Source organism: Leuresthes tenuis, unplaced genomic scaffold (assembly GCF_036924035.1).
Source record: "Leuresthes tenuis unplaced genomic scaffold, fLeuTen1.0.hap1 SCAF_2, whole genome shotgun sequence".
Taxonomy (NCBI): Eukaryota; Metazoa; Chordata; class Actinopteri; order Atheriniformes; family Atherinopsidae; genus Leuresthes; species Leuresthes tenuis.
Window position 1 is genome coordinate 10,593,029 of NW_027325356.1, and position 24,047 is coordinate 10,617,075.

At 40.4% G+C, this 24,047-nt stretch overlaps 1 protein-coding gene across 3 annotated transcripts in view; it reads right to left on the reverse strand.

Annotated features, from left to right (window-relative positions):
* LOC140301609 (transcription initiation factor TFIID subunit 4-like) overlaps positions 1-24,047 on the reverse strand; it is an 82,635-nt gene that overhangs the window by 26,626 nt on the left and 31,962 nt on the right. For all 3 annotated transcript variants that reach the window (XM_072380161.1, XM_072380160.1, XM_072380159.1), the window contains 3 exons: positions 21,281-21,411; positions 15,977-16,102; positions 11,350-11,406 (listed from right to left, as the gene is read on the reverse strand). In XM_072380161.1, the coding sequence (XP_072236262.1) occupies positions 11,350-11,406; positions 15,977-16,102; positions 21,281-21,411 (314 nt within the window). The remainder of the gene's footprint in view (positions 1-11,349; positions 11,407-15,976; positions 16,103-21,280; positions 21,412-24,047) is intronic.

Genomic DNA, 24,047 nt, shown 5'->3' on the forward strand with positions numbered 1-24,047 from the left:
TGTTTGTTAATCAGCACAGTTTCAGAATCCACAGAAGTGAACCCTCCAATAGGCAATAGTCATAGTTTTTCCAGAATAGTAAATCTACCCCTAAACATGTTGTTCAAAACACACTCAAGTGAAAAAATGCTATTAAACAGTAAAAGCAGCTCCAGTCAATATCACCTGCTGAGGTTTACTGCACATGTTAGGTGGAAGAATACTTATTTGTTTATCTCCTACATAACTTGTAATGCTTTTTAGATTAACTTTATTGCTGTAGGAAATTATTTTACTGCAACTCCCAATGGAGTATATTTTTGACGTTTTGGCATGTTGTGGAGACACAAAAGAAAAACCCATCTGTGATATGCAAATACAATATTCTATCTGTACCCTCTAGAGAACCCAGTCACTGGTCTTAAGCGACAGGTACAATCATTGCAAAAAACTAGAGAAGTCTGTACTAAAAGTAGTCCCAGACTGGAAGAATAACTAGCCAGCATAATACATGTATTTGCCAGCTCCGATCAAGGGTATCATATAACTATCTGCTGTTCCAAAGTCACTTTAATACCAGTGCTTCCAATCTGTATCTCTGCCCTTTGAAAGCAGGGAACTGAGACTTGTAAAGCCAAATTATCAGCAAAGGTCAAGAGATGTAGAACAGAAAAATCTATCTACAGCTTTTGAAAGAGGATTTAGTGTGTGTATGTGTGTGCATAGAGCACAGTGAAATGTAATGTGTGAAAAAAGGTTATAACAGTGCCCTGCTAATTATATCCCACATGTTATCTGGGGCCCGCGCCTTTAGATTTTAATCCACAAGTGTTTTTGAAGCAAATGCGTCAAACAATTACAAGAGGAAGTAGTGAAAAAAATAATAAAAGATTTCAATTGAAATGTTTGCGTCTAATGTGTGAAAATCATTGGATCATCTTTACTCACCTGTTTCCCTCATCCTCATTTACAAGTGTAAAGTGTACAAGTGTTCATCCTCATCTTATTTACAAGTGTAACTTCAAGCACTGTACCATTAATAAATCTGTAAAAGTGTCTTTCAAGACCAAATCAAGACCAAAAAAAAAATGTTTTTTTTACAGGAGAAAGAGCAGTCTGTTACCTTATGATGCAAAAATGCCCAAAGTATAGCAAGAACCTCAGAGCTTTCTGAAACGCTTGGAGTGAGGAGGAGGAGGAGGAGGAGGAGGGGAAAGATGAGCTGTAGGAGCCATGATGGCCAACCTGCCACTCTCCATCTCTGCTGATTTTAACAAAGGCTTTTCTCTCCACCCCCCCTGTCCCTGCTCCTGGCCTGGGGGACTGCTTGCAGCCCTCCAGACGCTTACAGACAGATGTCCTTGGTGGAGCAGAACATGCTCAGCTTGACATCACAAGCAGCTATGGGGCTGTGAAGGAAGTTAAGAGGGTGTCTGCCCCGCATAAACCACAATATATAAGCCAGACTGTAGGTTTTGAATTGATCAGTCTCGTATCCTCCCCCTGAAAAAATGCAGTCGAACGGCAGACAGCAGGGTGCTTTTATTATATATGGCATACGCGACATTTGGTAGACGCTTTTATTGAGACATTTAGTAGAGTACATATATTTTAATTCGGGGAAGGGGGTTCTTTTTCAATAAAAAAGTAAAATTACAAAACTGACCATTTTAGCACACTATACAAAACTTGATACAGTCAGAGATGAAAGGGAGTCTCCCCAAGAGAAGTACACATGCAAAGTACAGGAAAGTGCAAAAACGTAATTAAATATCACCTGACTGCTGACATCTACGGTTCTACTTTTATCATGCAATTTCGAGCTTATGCACTTGCAGATGGTGAAGATCCTGGTAGCAGACAAATTTGCATACTTGAAGCAAGGCTGATCGAGAACCAATCTAAGGGCGTCATTATTCTTTAGCCAGAGCATTTTACAATCAACCTTAACTTCATAAGTTGAAGAAAAATCTTTTCAGTGGCCACATACATTTTCAAACAGCATGTTGGGAGAGATGACAAGGTCATAAGAAATGTTCTGACAAAATACTGTGATGGAAATGTATAAAGCAAATACTGCTTCCAGAGTCTTAGTCTTTTCCACGTCTCAGTAAAGCACAAATGTATTTAACTTTTGTTTGAAACTCAGCAAACTCTGCAGATTCAAACTAACTCTGTTCATCTGGACTACATAAACAGCTCCATAGTGTTAAATTAACACCAATAATTATGGTAGTCGGTATCATGACTGTAAGACAAAGACTTGGAAGATGAAACTGGCATTCTGTCAACACATTATTTCTGAGAGAAAAAAAACTGAGAGTAAAGATTGACTAAAAGCCAGAAACTTAAAATCTGGGTCTGCTGTGGCCCTAATATACAGGCAGGAGCAGCACATAGGTCCGCTATCAAAGGACATCAGCGTGCCAGAAACTCCATATAAACCAGTATCAATGTCAAGAGGCAGTCAATGTGAAATTAGTCAATGCATGTGGTAATTTGCTAACACTGCCTGTCAAATCACCACAGTGACAGTTTGATACTATCCAGGACTGTCACCACCCTGTCTCTCAGACAGCTGTGAAAAATACATAAATAGTAAGTAATCGGACTTCCATCAGTGACTAATTTCCATGATAATTTGTCTGAGCTGTCTGGAGAAGGACTGAAAGGACTGAAATTTGGTCCAGACGTTCATGTAGCCCTTTACAGTAATAACTTAAGCTGTTGTTCAAACTGTGTTAAAATTTCAATTAGTTCTAAACAATACCCGCATAGCTTATAACGATCACCGTCAGCACCAGCAGTACTTGTTTTGGGCCATTCATGAAATGTTAGCTTGTTTGCACACATGGTAAACATTAAAGCTGCTAAACATCAGAATGTAGGCATTATCCTTATGACTGTTACATGCTGATACAAGTAGGGCCTTCATGCAGGTTTACAAACCAAGTATTTTCACATTTATTAAGTATTTGAAAGTGTCGAACTGGGATTAAAGGCCAAAAAATGTGTGCACACTGATGATACACTGCATAGGAGGATAAAAGCAAGATCATTTTTGTATTTCCAAACACCAGCATTAAATCTGTGTATCTGTTACTCAACGTGTTCCTTCGTGTAAGCCGTCCACTACCTAACATGAGTGTGTTGATATTTTATTTATGTGTTTTATGTACGTCTGTAATCCATGCATCTCATTCACCTGACGCCCACATGGCCTGACACCCACATGGCCGGCATTACACGAACATCTGTGAGCTGCATCTTGAGGCATTTGTTCATGTGAAGTGCCTGGCAGTTAATTTGCTGCAGGGAGAGGGACCATTTGCAGTAACCAATCAGATTTCCCTTCTCCATCTGCACTCATCCACTACAAAGAGATGAGTCGAGTCCGAGCGGGTAACACAGGCAAGACTTTGTGCTACAACTGGATGGAGATGTTTACGGCTTCATCACTAAAACCTAAATAATTGTGCATGGTAGCGATCCTCAAAATAAAGTTTTGAATTCACATTTTCTTTTGTGTGATGTGTGCACAGTCATGTGTCGAGTCTGTGTAAGCAAAAAGCTACACTATAATGTATTCACTGTAAAAAGTACTCCTCGCGATGAGATCACATGCATTGATCTGGAATAGTATGCTGTTTGCCACATTTGACTGTAAATACTAACACTGATCAGACACTGCAACTAAAAAACTACAGAGCTGTTACTGCAGCACTGATTCAAGTCAAATAATACTTATCAATACTATATCTTACCTTTATGACATGTGGTTGGAGGTGTTTAACAGAAACAAATCACTATCAACACCCTGTGAATCTGTCTGTAATTATAATATTTTATCTATGGAGATGAATTCAAAATACATGCATGATCTTATAGTCTTGGCACAGCCTGTTCTACTTTCTCTAAAGCAGAGAATGTCAGAAGTGCTTTAAAGGCTCAGGACCAATTATTTGAAGCCCACAGTCATCCCTGGAGCTGAGGTCATTATGTGAGTGTCAATATCACAACCCTGCAGTTTTTCTTCATCAGCAGCGTATTTGTAGGAATTTACCAGTATGAAGGGACACAGAGAGAAACGTGAGGAAAAAAACTGAATGTGTCTGACAAAGTTGATGTCTTTACTTCATGGTAAATATCAGTTCCAAAATACAATGGCATTTGCTTTACACTTTTTGCTCAGGAAGAGTATTTAATAAAGGAGTCAGAAATCAGTGTTAAGCAGATTCTGATGATGTTACACCGGAGCGGTAAGGGGGAGAGTGGTGATCATTAAAAATACTGCTTATCTAAGGAAAATGTTCCTACTTTAAATGTTCTCACTTTGTCTCATTCTATGCTTCGTCTAGCAGTCTTCTCTCCCTGTCTCAAGCTTTTTTTTAACATTTAGATTCGCCGCTCGTCACCTTCTACTGATCACACCTAATTTGCATCCAGAAAAAGATGAGAACTCAGATATTCACACTCTGAGAGAGGACGATCTCAATGATTTATTCATTTCCAAATCAAAAAAAAAAAAAAAAAGGAGTGAAAGGAAGGTAGATGAGAAGGGGGAATCTTCACAGGCAGCAAGCGACTAGCAGGCTCTGAGGCTGGGCTCTTCTTCCCCACACTGCCCCAGGCACATGGTGTGCAAGTCCTCCTAATTAACAAGGTGAATCATGCTGCCGCTCTCTAATTAGCCAACATGACAATCTAATGGAAACATGCAGGCTGAGCTGGCGCACTTAGCATCACCTCACAAAGGCCCCCACTACTGTCCTTCCCAGAAGAATTATACAAAAATGACGCCTTAGAATTCAAATACAAAAAGCATAGAAAAGGTGGGCCACAGCGGTTCAGTGGAGTGTATTTTTGCATAAGGTCAGAAGGGCGAAGATACCTGACGAGGGTGAGAGATTTTTTTATAAGATTTTCTGTACCTCTGCATGCTGTGTTTGTTGCCTAATTGAAAGATGTCCTACCTCATGCCTCCCTCTCACTTATATCTCAGGCACAGGAGGCTGGCACCTCGCCACCAGCGTAGCTCAGCATGCCCAATTCCCCTGTCGTTCGAGTCCCAAGGAGTGCTCCAGTGCACAAAGAGAAAAGTGAACCTACAGGCTTGTACAGCAAGTAGACGAGTCCCTACCTCCCTCTGAGGCAAAAAGATTTTTTTTGTTGTTTTCCTTCTCATTACAGCACTTTGTAATATTCGAAAACACACAGGAACACCAAAGGTACTTTTAAAGCTAGACACTGTTATTTTTTTTTTTGTAATATGCCTTGAGGTTAAGAAAAGACTTCAGACAACAAAGCAACAAATAAAAATAGGCTTACAGTATATTATGTAGTAGCCTGCATATCTCGAGGACCTACAAAACAACCCTTTCTTATGTGATAATTAAATCATCAACCCTTTTTATGATGTTACAAAGACATAACTACAATCCAACTGAAATTATCGTAAATAAAGATACCAATTAAAGTAATCTATCACCTAATTTGCTTTAAAAACAAAAACAAACACATGATTTTGCCACTTGACCAGAAGATGTGCATGCATGTCTGTCTTGTGAGTTGCTGCAACTCCAGTGAAATAAATGCATTGTGCATCTGTGAAGCCAGAAGACAAGAACATAATAACTATGAACTGGGACACACAGAACAGCAGGAATTCTCTTTGAAAGTCAGCTTAGGAGGGAGGGAATGTGGAGGAGGGTAGCAGCCTTTTGCCCTTGGGCCTACCTAACGGGGCAGAGAGCTTCTTTGAGCAGAGCACTTTGTGGAGGGCCAGAGGATGAGAGCCTATGAACTTACAGCTGGCCTAATGAAAACTAAGGGGCTGCTACATTGTCCTCTGACACACAAAAATCTTTCCTCTTTGGAGAAGTCTTTGGCTCTGGGTGATGGGGCTTACAGTGTGGGTGGATTTCAGGATCTCTGCGACCCAGTCACCTGTGGATGCCAGGCCAATCATGAAATGAATGTGTGCATTAATGTCTAGTGCGTTCTGGCTGGACAAATAATAAGGATCTGAAGAACATACAGCTTTCTTTCATGTGTGGAAGATGAAGTTAAACTTCCCCAATGTGTAAAAGGGTTTGCATATCTCACATGATTATTGGTCTAACTGAATTATTAGATTCTAACATATAGGTTAGAACGGTAAGGGAGGACATATCACTGCAGAGTTTTAATTGGAGGTTGAATGTTGAGGAAGGGCAGAATTAATGCAGTAGAAGTACAACACATTTCAAGCAAGACTGCTGTGTCAAACAGGCCAAAAAAATCTTACAATGCCTGAAGAAGAAAAAAATATTTGAGGAAAATTATTCTAACAAAAACCTTTGAGATTCCCTTTGGAGAGCTCTCAGTTTCAAATAGGTCTTCTGGAAACACTCTAAGCTAGGAGAGTAGTGTTGCTGCAAGGCTAAGGTAAAATGGAGGAATGGAAAAAGAACAGGACCGGACTATGTTCCCCCTCACACATCCTGTAAAAGTCTGCCAGTGATTGGACCATCGGTGGGAGAAAGACTGTGTTAACCTTTTTTTAACCTTTACATACACAGGGCTGCTTAGTTCAACTTTACTGCTTTCTAACAACATCCTTTTTATTTTTTTACCTGTTCAAGGCGGGAGAGCTGCATCCTCGGTGCCTCGACGCTCTATGTATAAGATGCAGAGACTGAATGAAAGTGCAAAGTCTTTGCACCCCTGAGCTGGATGTAGTCACAGCCAAATGTGTGTAAGGGAGAACATGCCGCACAAGACAATGGCATTGCTGTCATGCCTCTGATCCCATAATGTGAACATACACACTGCTATAGTGATATGCTTTTTCTTTCTGGTTAGAGTGATAAAGCAAAGGAGAGTGGCTACACAAAGGTGTCTGAACTCTGTGTGAAAAGGGCTCATGTTTAACTAAAACTAAAGACTTCTGCTGAAAATCTGGGTTCATGTTCACCTTTAGGTCCTAGTCACTTCCTATGGTGTTATCTTCCTCATGTGTATCTGCAGTCCTGCCATGTCTTTCTCTTTGACAATCATATATCCCACAATCTATCCTTGTTCTAATGATTTAGCATTAAATTAGGGTTACAAACAAGCCTAAAAAAGGTCAGAGGAGGCTCAATGGTTAAAGTACTGGGAAAGACATTAACATTAACTTCTTCCTCTGTGTGTCACCTCTTCTTGAAATCACCTGTAGCTGCACAGCTCAAGAATCATTTGCACTGTAAATTAAATCAGTAGTTTTGTGATTGCTCCAACGTACTGCTTGACCAACGTACTGCTTGACCAACACTGATGCGATGACCAGCTGATATGCACACTGCCATACTACAGAAATCTCAGTGTTCTTCCCATGTGGTTGTTTGCTTTCGGAGCTGAACTGACTCTAACAGGTGCTTTTGACCTGATTTTGGCCCGCTGTAGTAGCCAATTTGTCTTTCCCCTCGTCCCTCTTCTCCTGTCCTCTCTCCACCCCTCCTCTCCAGTTCACTCTTTTCCTGTGTCCAGTTGTGCCTGCAGACGCAGTTGCAATGATGAATCTGTGGCTGCAGTGTGTCTGTGTGTCTGACATCGTGATGTATTTCTGCTGGCCTTAACTCCCTCTCTATCTCTCAACCGCCCCCCACATCGACAGCCTCTTTTTCTATCCATCTCTTTGTCTCTGTCTCTCTGTCTCCATCCCTCTCTCTTTCTCTCACTCCCAATGCTTAGGCGTTGCCTACCCCCCACCCCCTCCCCGCCTCAGAGATGGAACAGACAGAACACAAAGACCCACCAACAAAAACAAACAGGAACTGAGCTCCACGATTTGCCCATTGATTTTCACTGGGGGCATTTCTGAAATAGCCCATCTGACCTTTTGGCCAAATGGTGGAAAATGGTGGAAACAGACCGCTCTGCCGATCTCTCACGCAAAACCTCTGCAGCAACTATGTGACCAGCCTGTACCACTGGTGACAGGATGGTGTTTTCATTTTCTGAGAAAATACATAAAAACACTTGGAGGCACAGGTACATCAACATGCAAAACCAAAATCCAACAGCAGGAGACACCCTAAAGCCCGCAATGTTTTTCACAACCTTTGATAGAAACTATCGAATGGAGAACTGATGATTTAACTTAATTTCAGCCCCTTAGATATTCTCTGCAAATTCAAGAAAAAGTCCAACTTGAGTTATGAAATATTATGACAAACTTCAGGTTGGATTATCCAAAATGGAAAGGGCTCATCCACTGGGGAGTGATGAAGAGTTAAAAAAATGTCATATCAGTCTCCCAATTAGATGCTAAAACGAGTTTTGGCCCAACGTTGGCACTGGAGGAGAAGTGTGTCTGGCACCCATCCCAGGGTTAAAGATGTAGGAAGAGGCTGATGGTAGAGATAACGCATGAGGTGAAAGGGAAGGTCCCTGACATGAGCTTAGGCTTTGTAGTTTGGCTGCTCATTTGGCCGAGTTCAGCAGTTGGTACAGTGGTTGTGACACAAAACCTGTGGAGGGAATCTTCCCACGTAAAAATACTTTAACATCATTGCTTAGGTTAGTGACAAAAATCGTTTTATCTCAACAACTGTTGGAATTCTTAACTCAAGGAAAGATAAACGAAAGTAGTGAGGTTGAAACTGAAATCTAGGAAAGTGGTGTAACCCACTGTCACATTAACTCTGGGTTCCTCCAAACCATCTTAAATAATGTTGTACTGTGATTATTAAATCTCAAAATTTAATTTTGTTATGTTTATACTAACCTGAACTAGCTGTCATTACATTTTACATACAGTGAAATAGTGAAAACTAATCTTTTTTTTTGCTGTTTGGTTAAAGCAAGCAAGCAATCCAAAACAGCCTATTCCAGCTTTCATTGGGCGAGAGGTAGGGTACACCCTTATCAGCTCGCCAGTCCATCACAGAGAAAAACGAGAGAAACAACTATGCATGCTCACATTACTCCTAGGGTTAATTTAGAATCAACAATTAGCCTAACATGCATGTTTTTGGAGTACCTGGAGAGAACAAACCTTCTAAATGCAAAAACAGCAATGGAAACCTGCACGGTGGTGGATCTACAGATCAGGGGGTTTGTCTTTCACTGATAGGAACACATCAGCCTGCCTGGTTATGATGAACAAATTATCAGAAGAATCTTATTGTGTACAGTATTCATTCCTTAATTATTTAAACTGAAGGTCAAAGAATGGAGGCTTACATGTTGCACACATTTAAAAACTCTTTGGGGAAAATTTGTGACCCTAAGCCATATAACTGAAATTGACTTGAAAATCAACCCGAAGTTCACAGCTCATACCATCACAGCTTAGCCTTCAGACTAGACTTGGGTCTACAATAGCAGTGCAGCCCACTATACCTGCCTTTTTAAAAACAAATCATGTACTAGCTCAATTTACATGCCGACACTTGGTTTAAGTATATAACAGGCTGTAATTCCATGTCTCCAAATTGATGATTGTTTGGTGGTGGCGGTTGCTTAGTGCGTGTGCATGCGTGTGACCAGGCAGACGAGCTCCTCTGCCCGTCGCCTGGAAGACTAGCTCGGGCTCATTATCCTGATGAAATTTGCGCAGATGTGTGAGCTACCGACAGACTCTGCAGTGACACAAACAGCCAGCTCTGTCCCCTTGAGCCAGTCAGGTGATGAAAACCGGAGAGGCACGGGGGCTGAGAAACGACGGCCATTAAGCAAAACAGAAAGAGGTGAGGGAGGGTGGAGGATGGAGGCTGTGTGAGCAATGCATTTGTGTGTGAGTGTGGGGGTGAGTTGGGTGGGGGGCATTACATAAAGTAACCATTTCCAAACCAGCTTCTTAAAATTCCGGATGAAAATTAAAGTGTGCTCACGCGCACAGGGCATCTCCTCATGAGGCACTAATCTGACCGTATCCAGATGACGAGCAGACTGCCACTTAACAGGGAGGAGATCCACTTTGATCACATGGCCCCCGGAGCTAACCTATCGCACTGCCTATTATGCTGCTTCATTTGCATATGTGGGGCTTATGGGTAAGCTGAGATCTAGTATGAATGCTCTACACTGCGGCAGTCTATACTCACTGTTGCTGGAAAGAAATGTCCAGGATGGATGTAGAGAAAAGACAAGCGCACTGCCAGTAGCTTGAGGTGCAGTAAGTGAAGCCAACTTGTCACACAAAGGTCACAAGTTCAACATCAGATAGGCAAACATCCAAAAAATTAAATACAATGGCCAAAACAGTAATAGAAGAGGCACCTTTGAGCAAAACATTAAAAATTACCCTTAAATACAATACAAGTGGCCAGAATTAAAATGGGAGCTATCAAGTGGAAAAGTGTAGACCTGCGTGTGCACAAATTAGAGTAAGAAAGAAAAGTGCACACACGCTCAGTAAACTTTTTTTTATTTTTAAACAGTAAGCAACTAAAAAGAAATCCCGTCTGCTCCCTAAGTTCTACATCAACAACAACAACAGGTGAGTTCTGCTCGTTTCATCCCCCTTGCCTACTTAGACAATTCTACAGAAGTGCCACGCAATCCTCTTGATCCTTGTTAGCGAGCCAAGGACTGAGAGCACTCCGCGAAGTTATTCTGGCGTAAACACACAACACACAAAACTTCTGCTGTGAAAGAACAATTTTGTTTGCATAAACAACATTTACCATCCATTAAAGATGTGCGGTCTACTTTTGGAGCTCCACTGGGATTTCATTCAATACAAGACCTATGCTTGAAAAAGAAAGGATGCGGCATTGTCCAACCAAAAAGAAGAGCACAACACCAGTTGAAACACTTCCCAGTTTATAACACTTGTGTGAGTGTTGTGTCTTGGCCTACTGGGAAAAGAAATAACTCTTTTTTTACACCTCTCCAGTGGAGAAAGCAGAGCATGAACTGGTAAGATTGCAACCCTCACTCAAAATACACGTATGATTTTACCAAACAACTGGATGTACTGTAGCATCTGGACTAATCTACAAACAGAAATATTAAGAAAATCCACTTTCTTCTCTTTTAGCGATAATGTATTGTTGCATTATTGAGGTTGAGAAATATTTTACTATTGTGTGAAAACAAAATTGACAGAAAATTAATACAATTGTGCAACGTTCATTGAATAGTAGTCAAAATTCAAACAGGTGCAAGATTAGGAAGCTGAACACATGGGGGGAAAGAAAAAAAGCAGATGGGTGGAGAAATGGTAGGTGTCTTTGGTGCACAGAGTATCATTTTCCACACATCGGCATCAATCGGCACAAGTAATTCCTCAAACTTTTTTAAGTCCGACTTTAAATGGCATTATATATGTAGTGAAGCATGAAAAATTAATGTGCTGGAGTCGGGGAAATGTCAAGGGTAATGATCTCCGCAGCAGCTTACCTCCTTAGCTTTCTGTTTCAGTCGAGCTTGCTCTGGGTCCTCTTGCCTGGAGCGACTCTGTGGAGTAAAGAGGGGGGGTACACAGGTTAACAGCTGGTTTAAGGAGCCCACCCTCTCATTTTGCTACTCATCTGTTGCTGCAGCAGCAAAAATAGTGCAAAATGGGAACAGGATACAGAGGTGTCAAGGACATTGTATCTGAATTCAGAGAAGTGCAATGGAGCACCCCCCCGGGGGGCAGTGGCCTTTAAACCTGCTCCAAATCCAGCCCTAAATAAGCTGCTGGAGGGGGATTCTAATCAAAAGAGGTTATTAAAAATTCTGCACGAGCCAGCACATACACACACACACACACACACACAGGGGAGAGGATGTTGGTGACTGTCAGTGGCAGTGTCTGTCTGTGTGTCCCTGGCGTAACAACACAGCACTTCTATTTTAATCAGCTGCTATGATCTGGGTGAATGTACTTGTCCCTGGAAATCCTTCACCACGCAGCCAAATGCACATGTACAGATGACCACTGTAGGCAATGCAGCTGATCATGGCCCAGCACAAAAACTGAGGGCTCTTTGTCAATTTCGACATAAGCTGCATCATTTTATTTTTCTGCATTGATCAAAATATCTGATCTGTGGGTCCGTGATCAACATAAATGTCAACACGTCATTCAAACTAAACTTGAATGACATGGTCTTTAAAAAATATTCGTGTGCATGTACAGACATCAGTCCTATATACACTTTAATGCCTTCTTGAATTCTGAAATTGGAAAATATTGAATATGTTGTATTACACATCTTGCACATAATACAAATATCAGTCAGAGCAGGCGTTGAAACTCCCTACAAAGCAGGACGCCACATTCCATCCTCACAGCTATTTCTTCCTCTTCTTCCTCCCCTCATCTACTTTGTCATATGGATGCCGTGCTGCTGTGCCTTCCTGCTAATTGGCTTTAAATATATCAGGCAGTTCATGTACTGGTCTGTATCTCAACTAAGCCTAATGTGTTTGCCCTCTGGTCAGCCGGAGCATCCCTCAAGTCTTGAGTCATATTTTAAATGGCTTGTTGTGAAGAAGGGATGAGGGAAGCTGAGGGTGGAGGGGATTATTTCTAATTCACGGGGTCAAATTAGTGGGCGCTCAAGCAGGAGAGAGGCGAGCTGGGAAGTGGGTGGCAGTGGGGCGGAGGAGTGGGAGGGGTAGGTATGGACTGTTTACAAAGGCCAGCGGTGCCACTGGCATGCTCTACATCTCCTCTGTCAGCTGCCCTGCTTTTCCCACTTACAGCGGAGAGCAGGGAGGAGAAGGGGAGACGAGGACCGGGTGCTACTGTAGACACTGACAAGCTTTGTTGGGTTAAGCGTAATGGAGTGTAGTGTGCTTAAATAACACTATATTGTACAGTATGTCATCAATCTGTGGTGCTGAATATACAGTATAGCAGGAGTTTTTCCTCTCCTGTGATGTTGCAATTTGGTGTTCAGCTATTTTTGTCTATCTTTAGACTAACATGTGAAAACGAACAGAGATTCATTAAACTGTGGGTTGTGCATGGAAGACTAAAAAGTAATTTGATGTACTGGTAGTATATTCTGTCAGTATCCTCAGCCAAATAGAGGGTGAAACTTCTAGCATTTAATATTTCTTAGTTATATCTACAAATGTTTCATTTTATCATCTTTGGTTTGCCACAAATGTCATAGTGGAAAAACATATCTATCCACCAAGCAATCTGTTAATCAAATCTCTGTTATGAAATTGTAGATCAGCAAAGGGTTAATATGACTTATGCTTACTGACACCACAGCATCATTCTAACAGTTTTAAAACAAAAGAAACATCCCATCAATGGAAGTAAAAAAAATTATAACCAAAATTAACTTATATCCACAGTCATTTTCTAACAGTCAGTTCAGCTCCTAAGTGCCTAAGGATGGATTTTTTCCTGTTTTCCCTTAACTCAAGCTTAATATAGCCTGCTGAGATCAAAGCCAGTACCATAATAAAACAGATGTGATAACTATGTATGCCCCCATAAAACACTTTGGAAAAAGATGTATGACAAAGATATAGAAAACACAATTAAACGTCAGGACAGCTGCTGGTGTATTATCAGGCGCTTTGTCTGCAACATATTTACAATCACTAGGCAAAGATCTGCTTTCCAAACTTCTCCTTGAGCCGAAACGCCATGGCAACAAGAGCCAAAAAGCCACAGATGTGGCTCTGGGGTGAAGTCGAACTTTCCTCAACAAGGCTCATGTAATCTAAATAGCCCGGAGAGAAACTCCTCCAACAAGAACTTGGCTACATTTGAAAGTTCTTCACTAATCCTGTTAATAGACAGTTTTCCACTATTTGCAAAAAATGAATAAATAAATAGAGATTAGGAACGTTTAACCATGTAGAACTGGGTGCTGACAAAGCGGATCTACAATCTAACCATTAATCCATTCTTTTTCAATCAACATAGTTTAGTGTTTTCCGCTGAAGCAATGTTTTTTTTTCACAGCTGACCAGCAGAAACTATCTGGATGCTCTTTAAAGGAGGTCAGAAGATTTGGAGGCAAGTGCTCATCAACTAGAGGTTTTTCTAATATCCTGCATGGCAGGGCCGGAGCGTTTTAACACAATCAAGACAGTGAGGTGTGGTGCAATGAGAATCTTTACTGTGGGACATTGGCTCCATCAAAATTAATTAAATTAACCTAGCTTTCTGCTAATGTTGCACTGCGGGGCATTTTCATTTGCAAAAGTTTCTCTCTCTCTCTTTTCTTTTTGTCAGCGGTGTCTAAATTAAAAGGCTTTTTCTTTTGCTTTTTTTCACTGAAAGACAAATGTCTAAATTAAGAGAGCACAGATCAAGATACTGGACATGTTCAGATGTATTAAATAAGTAGCTTTAGTACTCCTTTAAAACTCATCTGTTTTCCTCAAAGTTGTATGTTTTAAACCTATGAATATGCCTGCCAGCAGTTGACACTGCCTGCCCTGTTTACTCCACTCAGTTTATGCTATACTCTGTTTAGCAGTTATATTATTGGAGGAATTCAGCTTAAATGTTTGTGCCAGAGAGTGACTCTCAAGAAGAGGAACCTTTCTACAATACTAGAAATGCACCGATTGCTGGTCAACTGGCTCCCAGCTTTCCTGGCCAGCAGCTTTAAGTTCGCATGAGGGCTGAGAGCAACAGCTTCTGGCCTGGCATGTCTTTTGCACCTAACGTGTGCTAATTTCTCCTCTAGCTTGCGCAAGCTTCTCATTTCATTAGACCTTCATACACATGCAAAATATCCCACAAAGCAAATTGTCAGGATTGGTTCTTCTAATCTTCTGCGTAGAATATATGAGCTCTCTGGCCTCGCCTTTCTGCGACTGTGGGTGGTTCTCTGCATATTTAAAGCAGAAATCCTCAGCCATAGTGCTGATGGCTGATTTTGCTCACGACATGTCTTGTAACACATAAAAAAGTATCCAATGGACCTGTCAATAAGGTTAAAAACTTTATTTCTTTAGGCACATTTACTCATGCAGTCAGCAATGGTGATCAGATAATTCTTTTAAATGGCTTAAAATAACTCCTTCACTATACACCTTTAAACAATTCATAGCCATTTTAAGGGAAAAAGACAATTGACCTGCAAAAAAATCTTTAGACTAAACATTTGATATCATACACCACACTTCCCTCTAATGGACTTAACAAGTGATCAACTACTAGTGTATACACACATTAGCAAATGCTGCATTTATTTACTGATTCCATTTTTCTCCACATTGTTAGAGACTAACGCCTGCACACTGACTCCAAGCCACAAGTCAAACACAATTTTTGACTTAGACTTTTTCATTGACTTTTAAAAAACCTTGTCAGATTTATTTACTTTAGATTTGCAGGATCAGAAATAAAGGTCTTGATTCTTCTTCCAAGTGGTATTCTGTGATATTTGAAATCTTTCCAACATTTTTCATATCAAAAGGTTGAAACTGTTCAGTACCTGTGTGGCAGCTTCTACGTTCAGCTCTGTGTTCAGTTATGAGTTTTTCCCCTTGAATGTGTTGTTTTCTGTTGATAAATTGGGTACCTATCTCTGCTCACACTTAAAATTAGTATCTCTTCCAAAACATCACTTTCCTTGCTCAGTACTTTCTGGTAAAAGCCTCGTTATCACTTGTTAGGAAGAACAAATAAAAGTTGAATATACTGACTGAGCTGATTAACACATATATATATAAACATTTATTCATTTTTTTTGCTATTTATTTATTATTAATGATGATCCTTTGTTTGTTGTCAAGTTATATAGCAGAGTGATGTTTTGCCAGGTAGAAAAGTACACTATTCGAAAGCATTGAGTATGCAGGTTTCGTAGCGTACTGATTCCACACCCCTTGTTGTGCCTGGGCAGGGAGAGCCAGGACAGAGAAGCCCTGGGGGCAGGAGCCTGGGAGGTCATCTCATCCACTCGTGTCACACTCTAATTCATCTGTCAGGGCCTGCACAAGAGCAACATCCACACACGCACCTGGACCTTTGCACAAACACACGCTGCTGAACGGAGGCATAACAACTTTCCCGCACACCCACACACAGCAGGATGGTGAGGTGACAGTAACTTACTTTAGCTGCTTTCAAAAGGATCTCTCTCTCCTGCTCGTCCTTCCTCTGCTTCTCGATTCTCTCAAGTTGCTCGAAGAAGCGAAGCTGCGAGCGGACGTCTGCAGACTGCTCGTAGCACTCATCATCCTGACAAGCGTACAGAGAGGAAATTACTGCAACGGTAACATCTTCAAGTTGTATTAGGAGGCTGCTTCTGAGGTTTGACAATTAATACGAAATACTCAAGGCATGCCTCGATCCAAATAGACAATACAAAGTGAAATATCTCAAAATCAGAAGAGAGACTGTATATAAAGAGAGATCTGGTTCGTCAACATGGATGTCGTGAAAATAACAGCAGACAGTCAATCATTTCTGTTGTCTATAATCAGTGAGAAGTTGTCCCTTTTAGTAAATATCACCGTGCGTTTAGAAGAGCACATTAAATCACTAAATAAAGATCAACCAGCAGATCTGTAATAAGGTTTCAGAGATTCTCTTGTACAGGACTTTAAAAGTGGAATACAGTCAAATAAAGACAATAAGCAAATTCTTGCAAATAAAGAGGGATAAACAAGAAAAGATTTTGGTCTTTGCCTTTAACAAAACGACCAATTATCATTTTCTAACAATTCACTGGTAAAGTAAGAAATCATGTCGGTATTATTTTGCAGTTAATGTCAGTAGTCGTATTACTTTGTATTAGATTATGCCAAAAAAGCAGGCACTGAGCTAAAGACGTGTCAAAGTGACTGAAAGTGATGGAGCATCGTTAATCGATCATTTAGAGCTTTGTTTCAGTTTCACTGGAAAGTGTGAGCTCTTCTTTTGCTGTATCACCTGCTATGTGGGTGTGTGCATGTGTCACACACTTGATATTTGGAGCCTTTTGTGTAAAACTTTACTATGAGAGCAGTTAGTCAGTGCAGCTTAAGAATGAGCTGGAACTTGCTACGAAGCTCTATAAAGCTGCATGGGCTTTAAGCCAATGAACGACACACTATCCCGTGTCTTTTACATTTTACTTTCACTCCTATAAAAACACTGATTATGGTTTTAAACTTTGAAAAATTGATTTCCACATTTTACCCACATCAGATGCACTCTCTCTTCTGCACACTAACCATTAGGTATGGTGGCAAACAATCTAAAAAAAACAACAAAAAAAACAACAAAAGCACAACAGACAGACCCCAACATTACAATCTATGGTTAGAATCAATTATCTTAATGAATAAATTGATAGATAGCTTTGCTTAAAAACATAAAATTACCTTCAGCACACATTTGGTTGAACAAAGAACCCAACTTTAAGACACATCTGAAGTGAAACACTACCAGCTGGGACACTTCTACACACCTTAACACACTAACTTTTCTATTTACAGTCATGGCTTCTCTTTGTCGCCTCACCTCCCATGTGGGAAATGGAAAGGCAAGAGTAAAAACAACTTTTGTAGGTCATCAAAAGTTAATAGGATAATTGCTTATTTCTCATGTTTGTGTGTGCGAATGTATGCTTCTGATGCAGCTCTGCTCTTGTGTTGATTTCTTCATCACTCTCTCCACGTCTTCCATCCATGTGTGTCAGGTCTTTGAGTGTGTTTCCACGAGTGGATGAGAGAGGCTGAGCGGCACAGAGCGCAACACATCAGAGGAGGCTCTTCACCAGCACCCCCCCCCCCCTGTCTCTCTCATCCAGCTTCCCTCCTCTTTGTTGCCACGCTGAGCCTGCACTCTTGCCGTAGCTCCTGCCGAAGCCCGGCTCCTCTTTAAGGCCGCTTTGAGCTTTAATTTTTTTCTCTCATTCTCTTTTTTCTTTCCGCTGATGTCAACAGAGTGGCTTCACAGATCTTCGTGCCTCTCTCGAACCCACCTCATTTAGAAAACCACAAAAAAGAACGGAAAGAAGCAGCACAACACAGGATGGGGACAGCGGTGGCAGAGCTCGTCCTACCTCCTACTCATCCTGCTGTCTTGGCATCAAGGAAAACACATTTTCAAAGTTTCCCCCCTTTCTCATAACAATGCAAAGAATTCGCCTTGTTGTGGCAATAGATTGTCTTTAATGTCGACCAATTAAATGTGGTTATATAGTTACGTTCATGGGCAACGAGAGGTAAAGTCACCAATAATGAGAAAAGTACGCAGGTGTATGTGGATGCTCTTTTATACCTCAGGTTTTCACTGACTGACTGAAAACTCACAGCTCTTGTGTTCTGTAATAACTTGAGGGCATTAAAATAGTTTTTGCATGAACTTTTATGCATTTATACTGGTAGTACACTTGTATACAAATTTTATGTGTGTTTGTGTGTGAATGTTGGTGCATAAAAACATGTTTGGGTCCCTTCTGTGTGGGTGTGCTGCAAAGACTGAATGAAGTTGCCTGCTCTGGTGTTTCAAAAATCAGATATGATTCAAATGATAATTTGAGTAAATAAAACAACATTGACTGAAATTCTTTCACAGTTTCGAGCAGCGTTGCCTAACAACAAGGAGGCTGCTTATTCACTTGAATCTTAGTTGCTATTTTTCTGTGTTTCTGTGAGTTTGCATGTTCCCCCTGTACCAGAATGGGTTTTTTCCCAGTACTCCACCATCCAAAAACTTGAATGTTAGATTGAGTGGTGATTCTAAACGGACCATGGGATAGAGTGTGCATGGTTGTTTGTCTTGTTTGTCTCTGTGTTGGCCTTGTGATAGACTGGTGATGTGTCCAGTTTGGCCTTGATGACATTTAAATAAACAGTAAGGTACTGTCTGCATGCTGGGATGTAAGTCTTATTTTTTTCTCTTAAGGATTTCTTTTGTATTTCTGCCTTTGACAGACAAAAATATGAAGACAGACAGGAAAAATGGGAAAACAGAGCAGGAGAATTGCATGCAAGAGAGGTCGAGCTGAAGCAAAACAAACCAGGGATTCCCCTGGTGTTGGCATTTCAGCCCAAATGGTGTGGTTTGCAGCAGATGCTTCTAAACTGCACATTTTGACCCTTCCAGCCTCAACACAAAAGTCTTGGCTGATTAAATATGATCTGATGTTTTATTCGGTCGTGTTGATTTAGCCACACCAGTCAATTGTTTTAAAGTCCAACTGTTAACACATATACAACATGCTGACTATGTATGGTATAATGACGCTACCTGTACTCTTTATCTTCCAGTAATATGATTCTAAATTCTTTGTACATCCCACATATGATAAATGTTTAAAGCATCTGTGCAGCTTTTAAAGTCTGCGATGCACAGGCATAGAAGCAGCTTTATGTAGGAGTGTGTGTTCAGTCTCACTGCACACTACTTTCCATGCTTTTAACACTCTAGCCTGCATTCTCCCATACATGCTGTGGCTTAACCAAAACAGAAAAGAAAAACTCAGACTGTATGGAAAAGAGGGGTACAGCTGCTGGGTCGGAATAATGAAGCCAATACATTAGGGCCTTTGACCTGAATTCATTCTGCCAGGAGAGGCAAATGTTGCTAAAAGGAGACACTGTGACATACGGAGGAGCGAGGAGAACCACAAACCTTGGAATTATTGAACAACATCACTCTCCCACATGACAACATGGAGCCAAAGTCTAGTTTCCAAAAAGCTAAACTTGAGGCTTCAAAACAGTGAGCCACAAACAAACAGGTGAAGTCATAGCAGCCACGTCCTGCTTATATATACAACAGTCTGAACAAAGTCTGGACACAAAAGTATTTTTTCCATCCCCTCTTTTTTTTTAATACTTATGTAAACCTGGAAAAAACTGAAAGCAAATTCCATATTTTTTGTACAGCGTAATAACCGTACAAAGAAATAAACCGTGAATGTCAAGAACACCACGTGCAGTTTGGACATTGTTTATGATAAGTATTTATTTGGGCTTTGCAGAAAGGAACAAAAATGATAAAGTTAAGGAGAGGGGTTATATCCTGAGAATACATACAGTTTCTCAGATGAAAATCATTTACAAGACAAACAGCTTTTTTTACTAAAAACCTCACACAGTTATGAGAAGAAAACTACAATATTCATCTTTTTTATTAGGTCATAAAGGTCACTTAACCTTCTATAACCAGACTCTGTGATAGATACAGACCACCACACACAAGTTACTGGTGAGGTACAACATAATGGCATATGGGTGCATCTGTGGCTAAAGAGTACATATAAAAGATAAAAGCTGAATCCAGATGTAAAAAATGAGCCTATTGGCCAGCAGTGGGCCACACATGTGCTAATAAAAAGAAGTTCAATTGTATGAAGAAAAATGACCAAAGCTCTTGCTTTATTATTAAGTTTATGGTCTCAATTACTATTTGCATGTCTTCCTTCATACAATGTGGTATTCATTCTGTAAACAACGTTTCCATATAAAGTTAAATAAGCACAGAAAGCCCCTGTCATTTCCTAGGTCAGACCTAGTTATGTTTACATATCACTTTCAATACAGTAAAACTCTGAGCAGCATGAAGTAACATTAGGGTTAGGCACAAGTAGAGGTGGGCTAGTTGGTTTTCAGGGATCTCCGGCAAATTACATCATTAGATAATTATATGAGTAATATATAAACAGCATTGTACAATTGTATGATTCTGATGGTTTGCTACCACATTATAAATATCTACTCTGTGTTTCTCACTTACATTGCAGACAGCAAAGAGGCGGCAGTATTGGCAGTAAACCCAGATGAATTGAAAGATAACATTTTTACAAACACGTGTCTTAAACAATCACAGCTTCCCTTGTCAGGCTAATAAATTACAATGGCAACATGATATACATCTTTAAAAAGTTACTGTTGATATTTACTCAGATATTAACACCTGAAAGATGTGGATAGAGTGATTTTTGAGCACATGTTAAATATTTTAGTGGACAGGTAATCACGTCATGCTCACATGGTCTGTATTGTAACAACAACAAACAAACTGCACCTCTGCTGTTAGTCAGTTACAGTGCTCCTGATAATCAACAGGTCTGCTTGTCTGAGACTCGACCGTAATTTGCACAGCTCCTGTTAGACTGCTTTGGTCATTACTCAAATGAGCTGATTGCGCCTGTGTTTTTAGATCGGCACAGTTTCAGGACCTTATCTGCTGAGCTGGACACTCAAATAGGCGGTATCTAGAATTTGCAACCATAAGCTAATTATCTCGGCTTAGTAAATGTGTGCATCAGTGATTTTAGATGATGCTGCCAGGAATTATGAAAGCTGGTGTATCTGGAGCACTGTGGCATTAATAAGTACTGACTGTCTTTACAAGTGATGTTTTGAGTTCAGGACACCTTTAATATTTGTGTATGTGTGTGTGTGTAAGTACAATCTTTACCTTACAGGAGTCCAGTCTGTGCTGTGCAATAACAGAAACTTTTTCTACCACAGTCCGAAGTCGTGACTGTGTGGCGTGGGAGATGAATGTAACTGCCTCCATGGGGACCTCTGTCACTCCAAACTTCTTTGCTGTCAAGAATAGATGTACAAACATATGTTTAGGATAGGATACAACTTTTTCCACCAGTGCCTCATACGCGTCAAACAGACACAACTCTTTGGCCCTGTTCAAACTTGTGCAAACATGCGTCCTGGCTTACTGGATCACAAGTGGACAGCGCTTGTGTAACACTTGTGTAACACTTACACAGACAGCTGAGCATCAAACGAGAAATCCGTGGGTCTACTAAGGTTTCTATAAAATCACAAATGAATAAAAGTGATCAAACTATATCCTTTTGCATTTAGGCTATCGTGTTTTTTTTCCCCAATGATTTCAGTAAACTCAGTTTGGCAACAAACTGAAAACAAATGCTTTCTGATGTTGCACTTGCTGCTTTCACTGTCAAAGAAATGATCACAAAAGGATGTTTTCTGTGAATGACACATGCGGGCAGCTAAAATGGCAACATTTGATCACTGTCTAAATGCACAGACCAATGGCTGACTTACTGGTTTTCTGTCAGTTATGACAATCCGACACGTAGTATTCTACATCAATCAGAATATCTCCGTGTGGTTACAAATACATCAACATAGAATCCATGCTTTTGCCTGACAACGCACAAACATTATGTAAGACTGATTTTGCAGTCTGGGATGTCATCAGGAAAAGTATGTATGCAATGATGGTGCCTTTTGCAGACAAAGTAAACGTGAAACTCTGAACGTAAAATTCTCTGGAGAAGATTATGTATTCATTTCATATCACAATTGTGATCTAACCAGGATAAGAGAGATAGTACATCCATCAGCTGTGAGGTGCACATGGATAGGCTCAAAATCATCGGGGCAAGGCCCGTTAAAAGGCAACTCCCATAGTCATCATGGTGGAAACTCAGTAGATCGGGTAAGCAGGTGGTCCTTCAATGTGGCCTAGCATTGATTTGCATTCAAACTGTTAGAAGGATGGCCTGAGCGATCAAATCTGAATGCATCCTCGATGCGTCCTGAGTGTGTTCACTCCTGGACCTGCACTGTGCCCTTGTGATCCCATCAGCCAGGGCGCATGTTGGCACCAAGTGTAAACGGGGTCTTTTATACAACAGGTACAGTCAGTACTTTTGTTTCTCATAGGTACTTGTAGATTTATTCTTTTAACTTCATCAGCAATGCATTTTATGATCATGTAATACAACCTTTGTTAATTTATTGTGAGATAAAAATATCATCACTGCACTTGCGTCTGTGGTTTGGGATTTTAATGGAAGCAACCGCAAATCATGTAGAAAATAATTGTTTTCTGACATACAAACATGCAATCAAGAATTAAAAAAAATAAATAAATAAATAAATAAACTGTTAAAAGACATTAGAGATTCTGAATTGTTCAGAACACAAACATCCAGATTTACACACACACTCACAGAGGAACAGTAAAAATTAATGTGATTAGAGAGGACTCATTACACAGAAAAGTTCATTTACTTCAGTCTTAGTGCAGAGTGGTTTTACCAGCTAAGCCCCTTCAAGTGTATAAACGACATTGACCATCTCTTTTCGTCGAAGAATAATTTAGTTTCCTTGGAGCAAAACTCATCTGAAGTCATAACAAAAGAGAGGAGGACAGACTTTGGTAGGGTTACTATCTGTTTCCAACTTCCTTTTAAATTATTCCATTAACATAATTTTCTCTCTGGCACCCTTTTAAGTAAACCACACCGATTATTTAAATCAGCTGAACAATACATACACTCCTCACCCGCTCAAGCTTTGAAATAGATGGAGGGAGCCCTGTTAGCCTTATAATTACAGTGGCAATACATGTAGCAATGTCACGAGGTCACAGAGAAGCGCTAATAGGCTTCTACTCCTTAAAAATATAGTCTTTCGAGGACATTAATATTTCAGAAAAAGTTTAAGGGACTCAGACGAAGGGAGCTAAAAAAACAGTTTTCAACTCGTACTGATTTTAATCATCATTCTTCACCTAGAAAAGGAACAGACTAACGATCTGCACAGCTTTCATTTTTTGGTGTGAGACAGTAAAGATAACAGGAATGAAATGCACTAAAGGTTGTAACATTTCCAATTACGCAGACATTTGTACCCATACTGTTCCACAGACTGATCTGTATTTTCTGACACACTTGGGATGAGGATCTTGGCAATCATGGGTGCTCCATGCCTTTGGCTTGGATAGAAATATTTAATCATTTACATAGATTGCCATTAAATTTGGTACAGACTTCCACGTAGTTTCACTCTGTAACGTGCAATGGCTATCATTAGTGAAAGTGAAGTTGTAAAGTAAAATAATATCAGGAAATGTTGAATTGGATGGGGCTTGAACGTGGGACTCTTGTGTGTCATGTGGCCATTTCAAAAGTGACCAACATTATTTTCATAAGCGTAGAAAACACAGTCAGATTGTTGTCATTTAACTTGTGAAACTGCTCTGTTTCAGTGGAGATCACCAATGAACACTGTGGAGGGAGAGTGCTTTGTAGATTTAAAATGATGGCACACTTTGTGACACATCGAGGCTGTGATGCCATGGCAGTAAATGGGTGAGTTATGTGTGGGCTGCACATAGTAGCTGTAGAAACTAAACGGTAGAGTACTTGAATCTTATTGACAGAATTTTAGGGAGACAAACTCTCCAA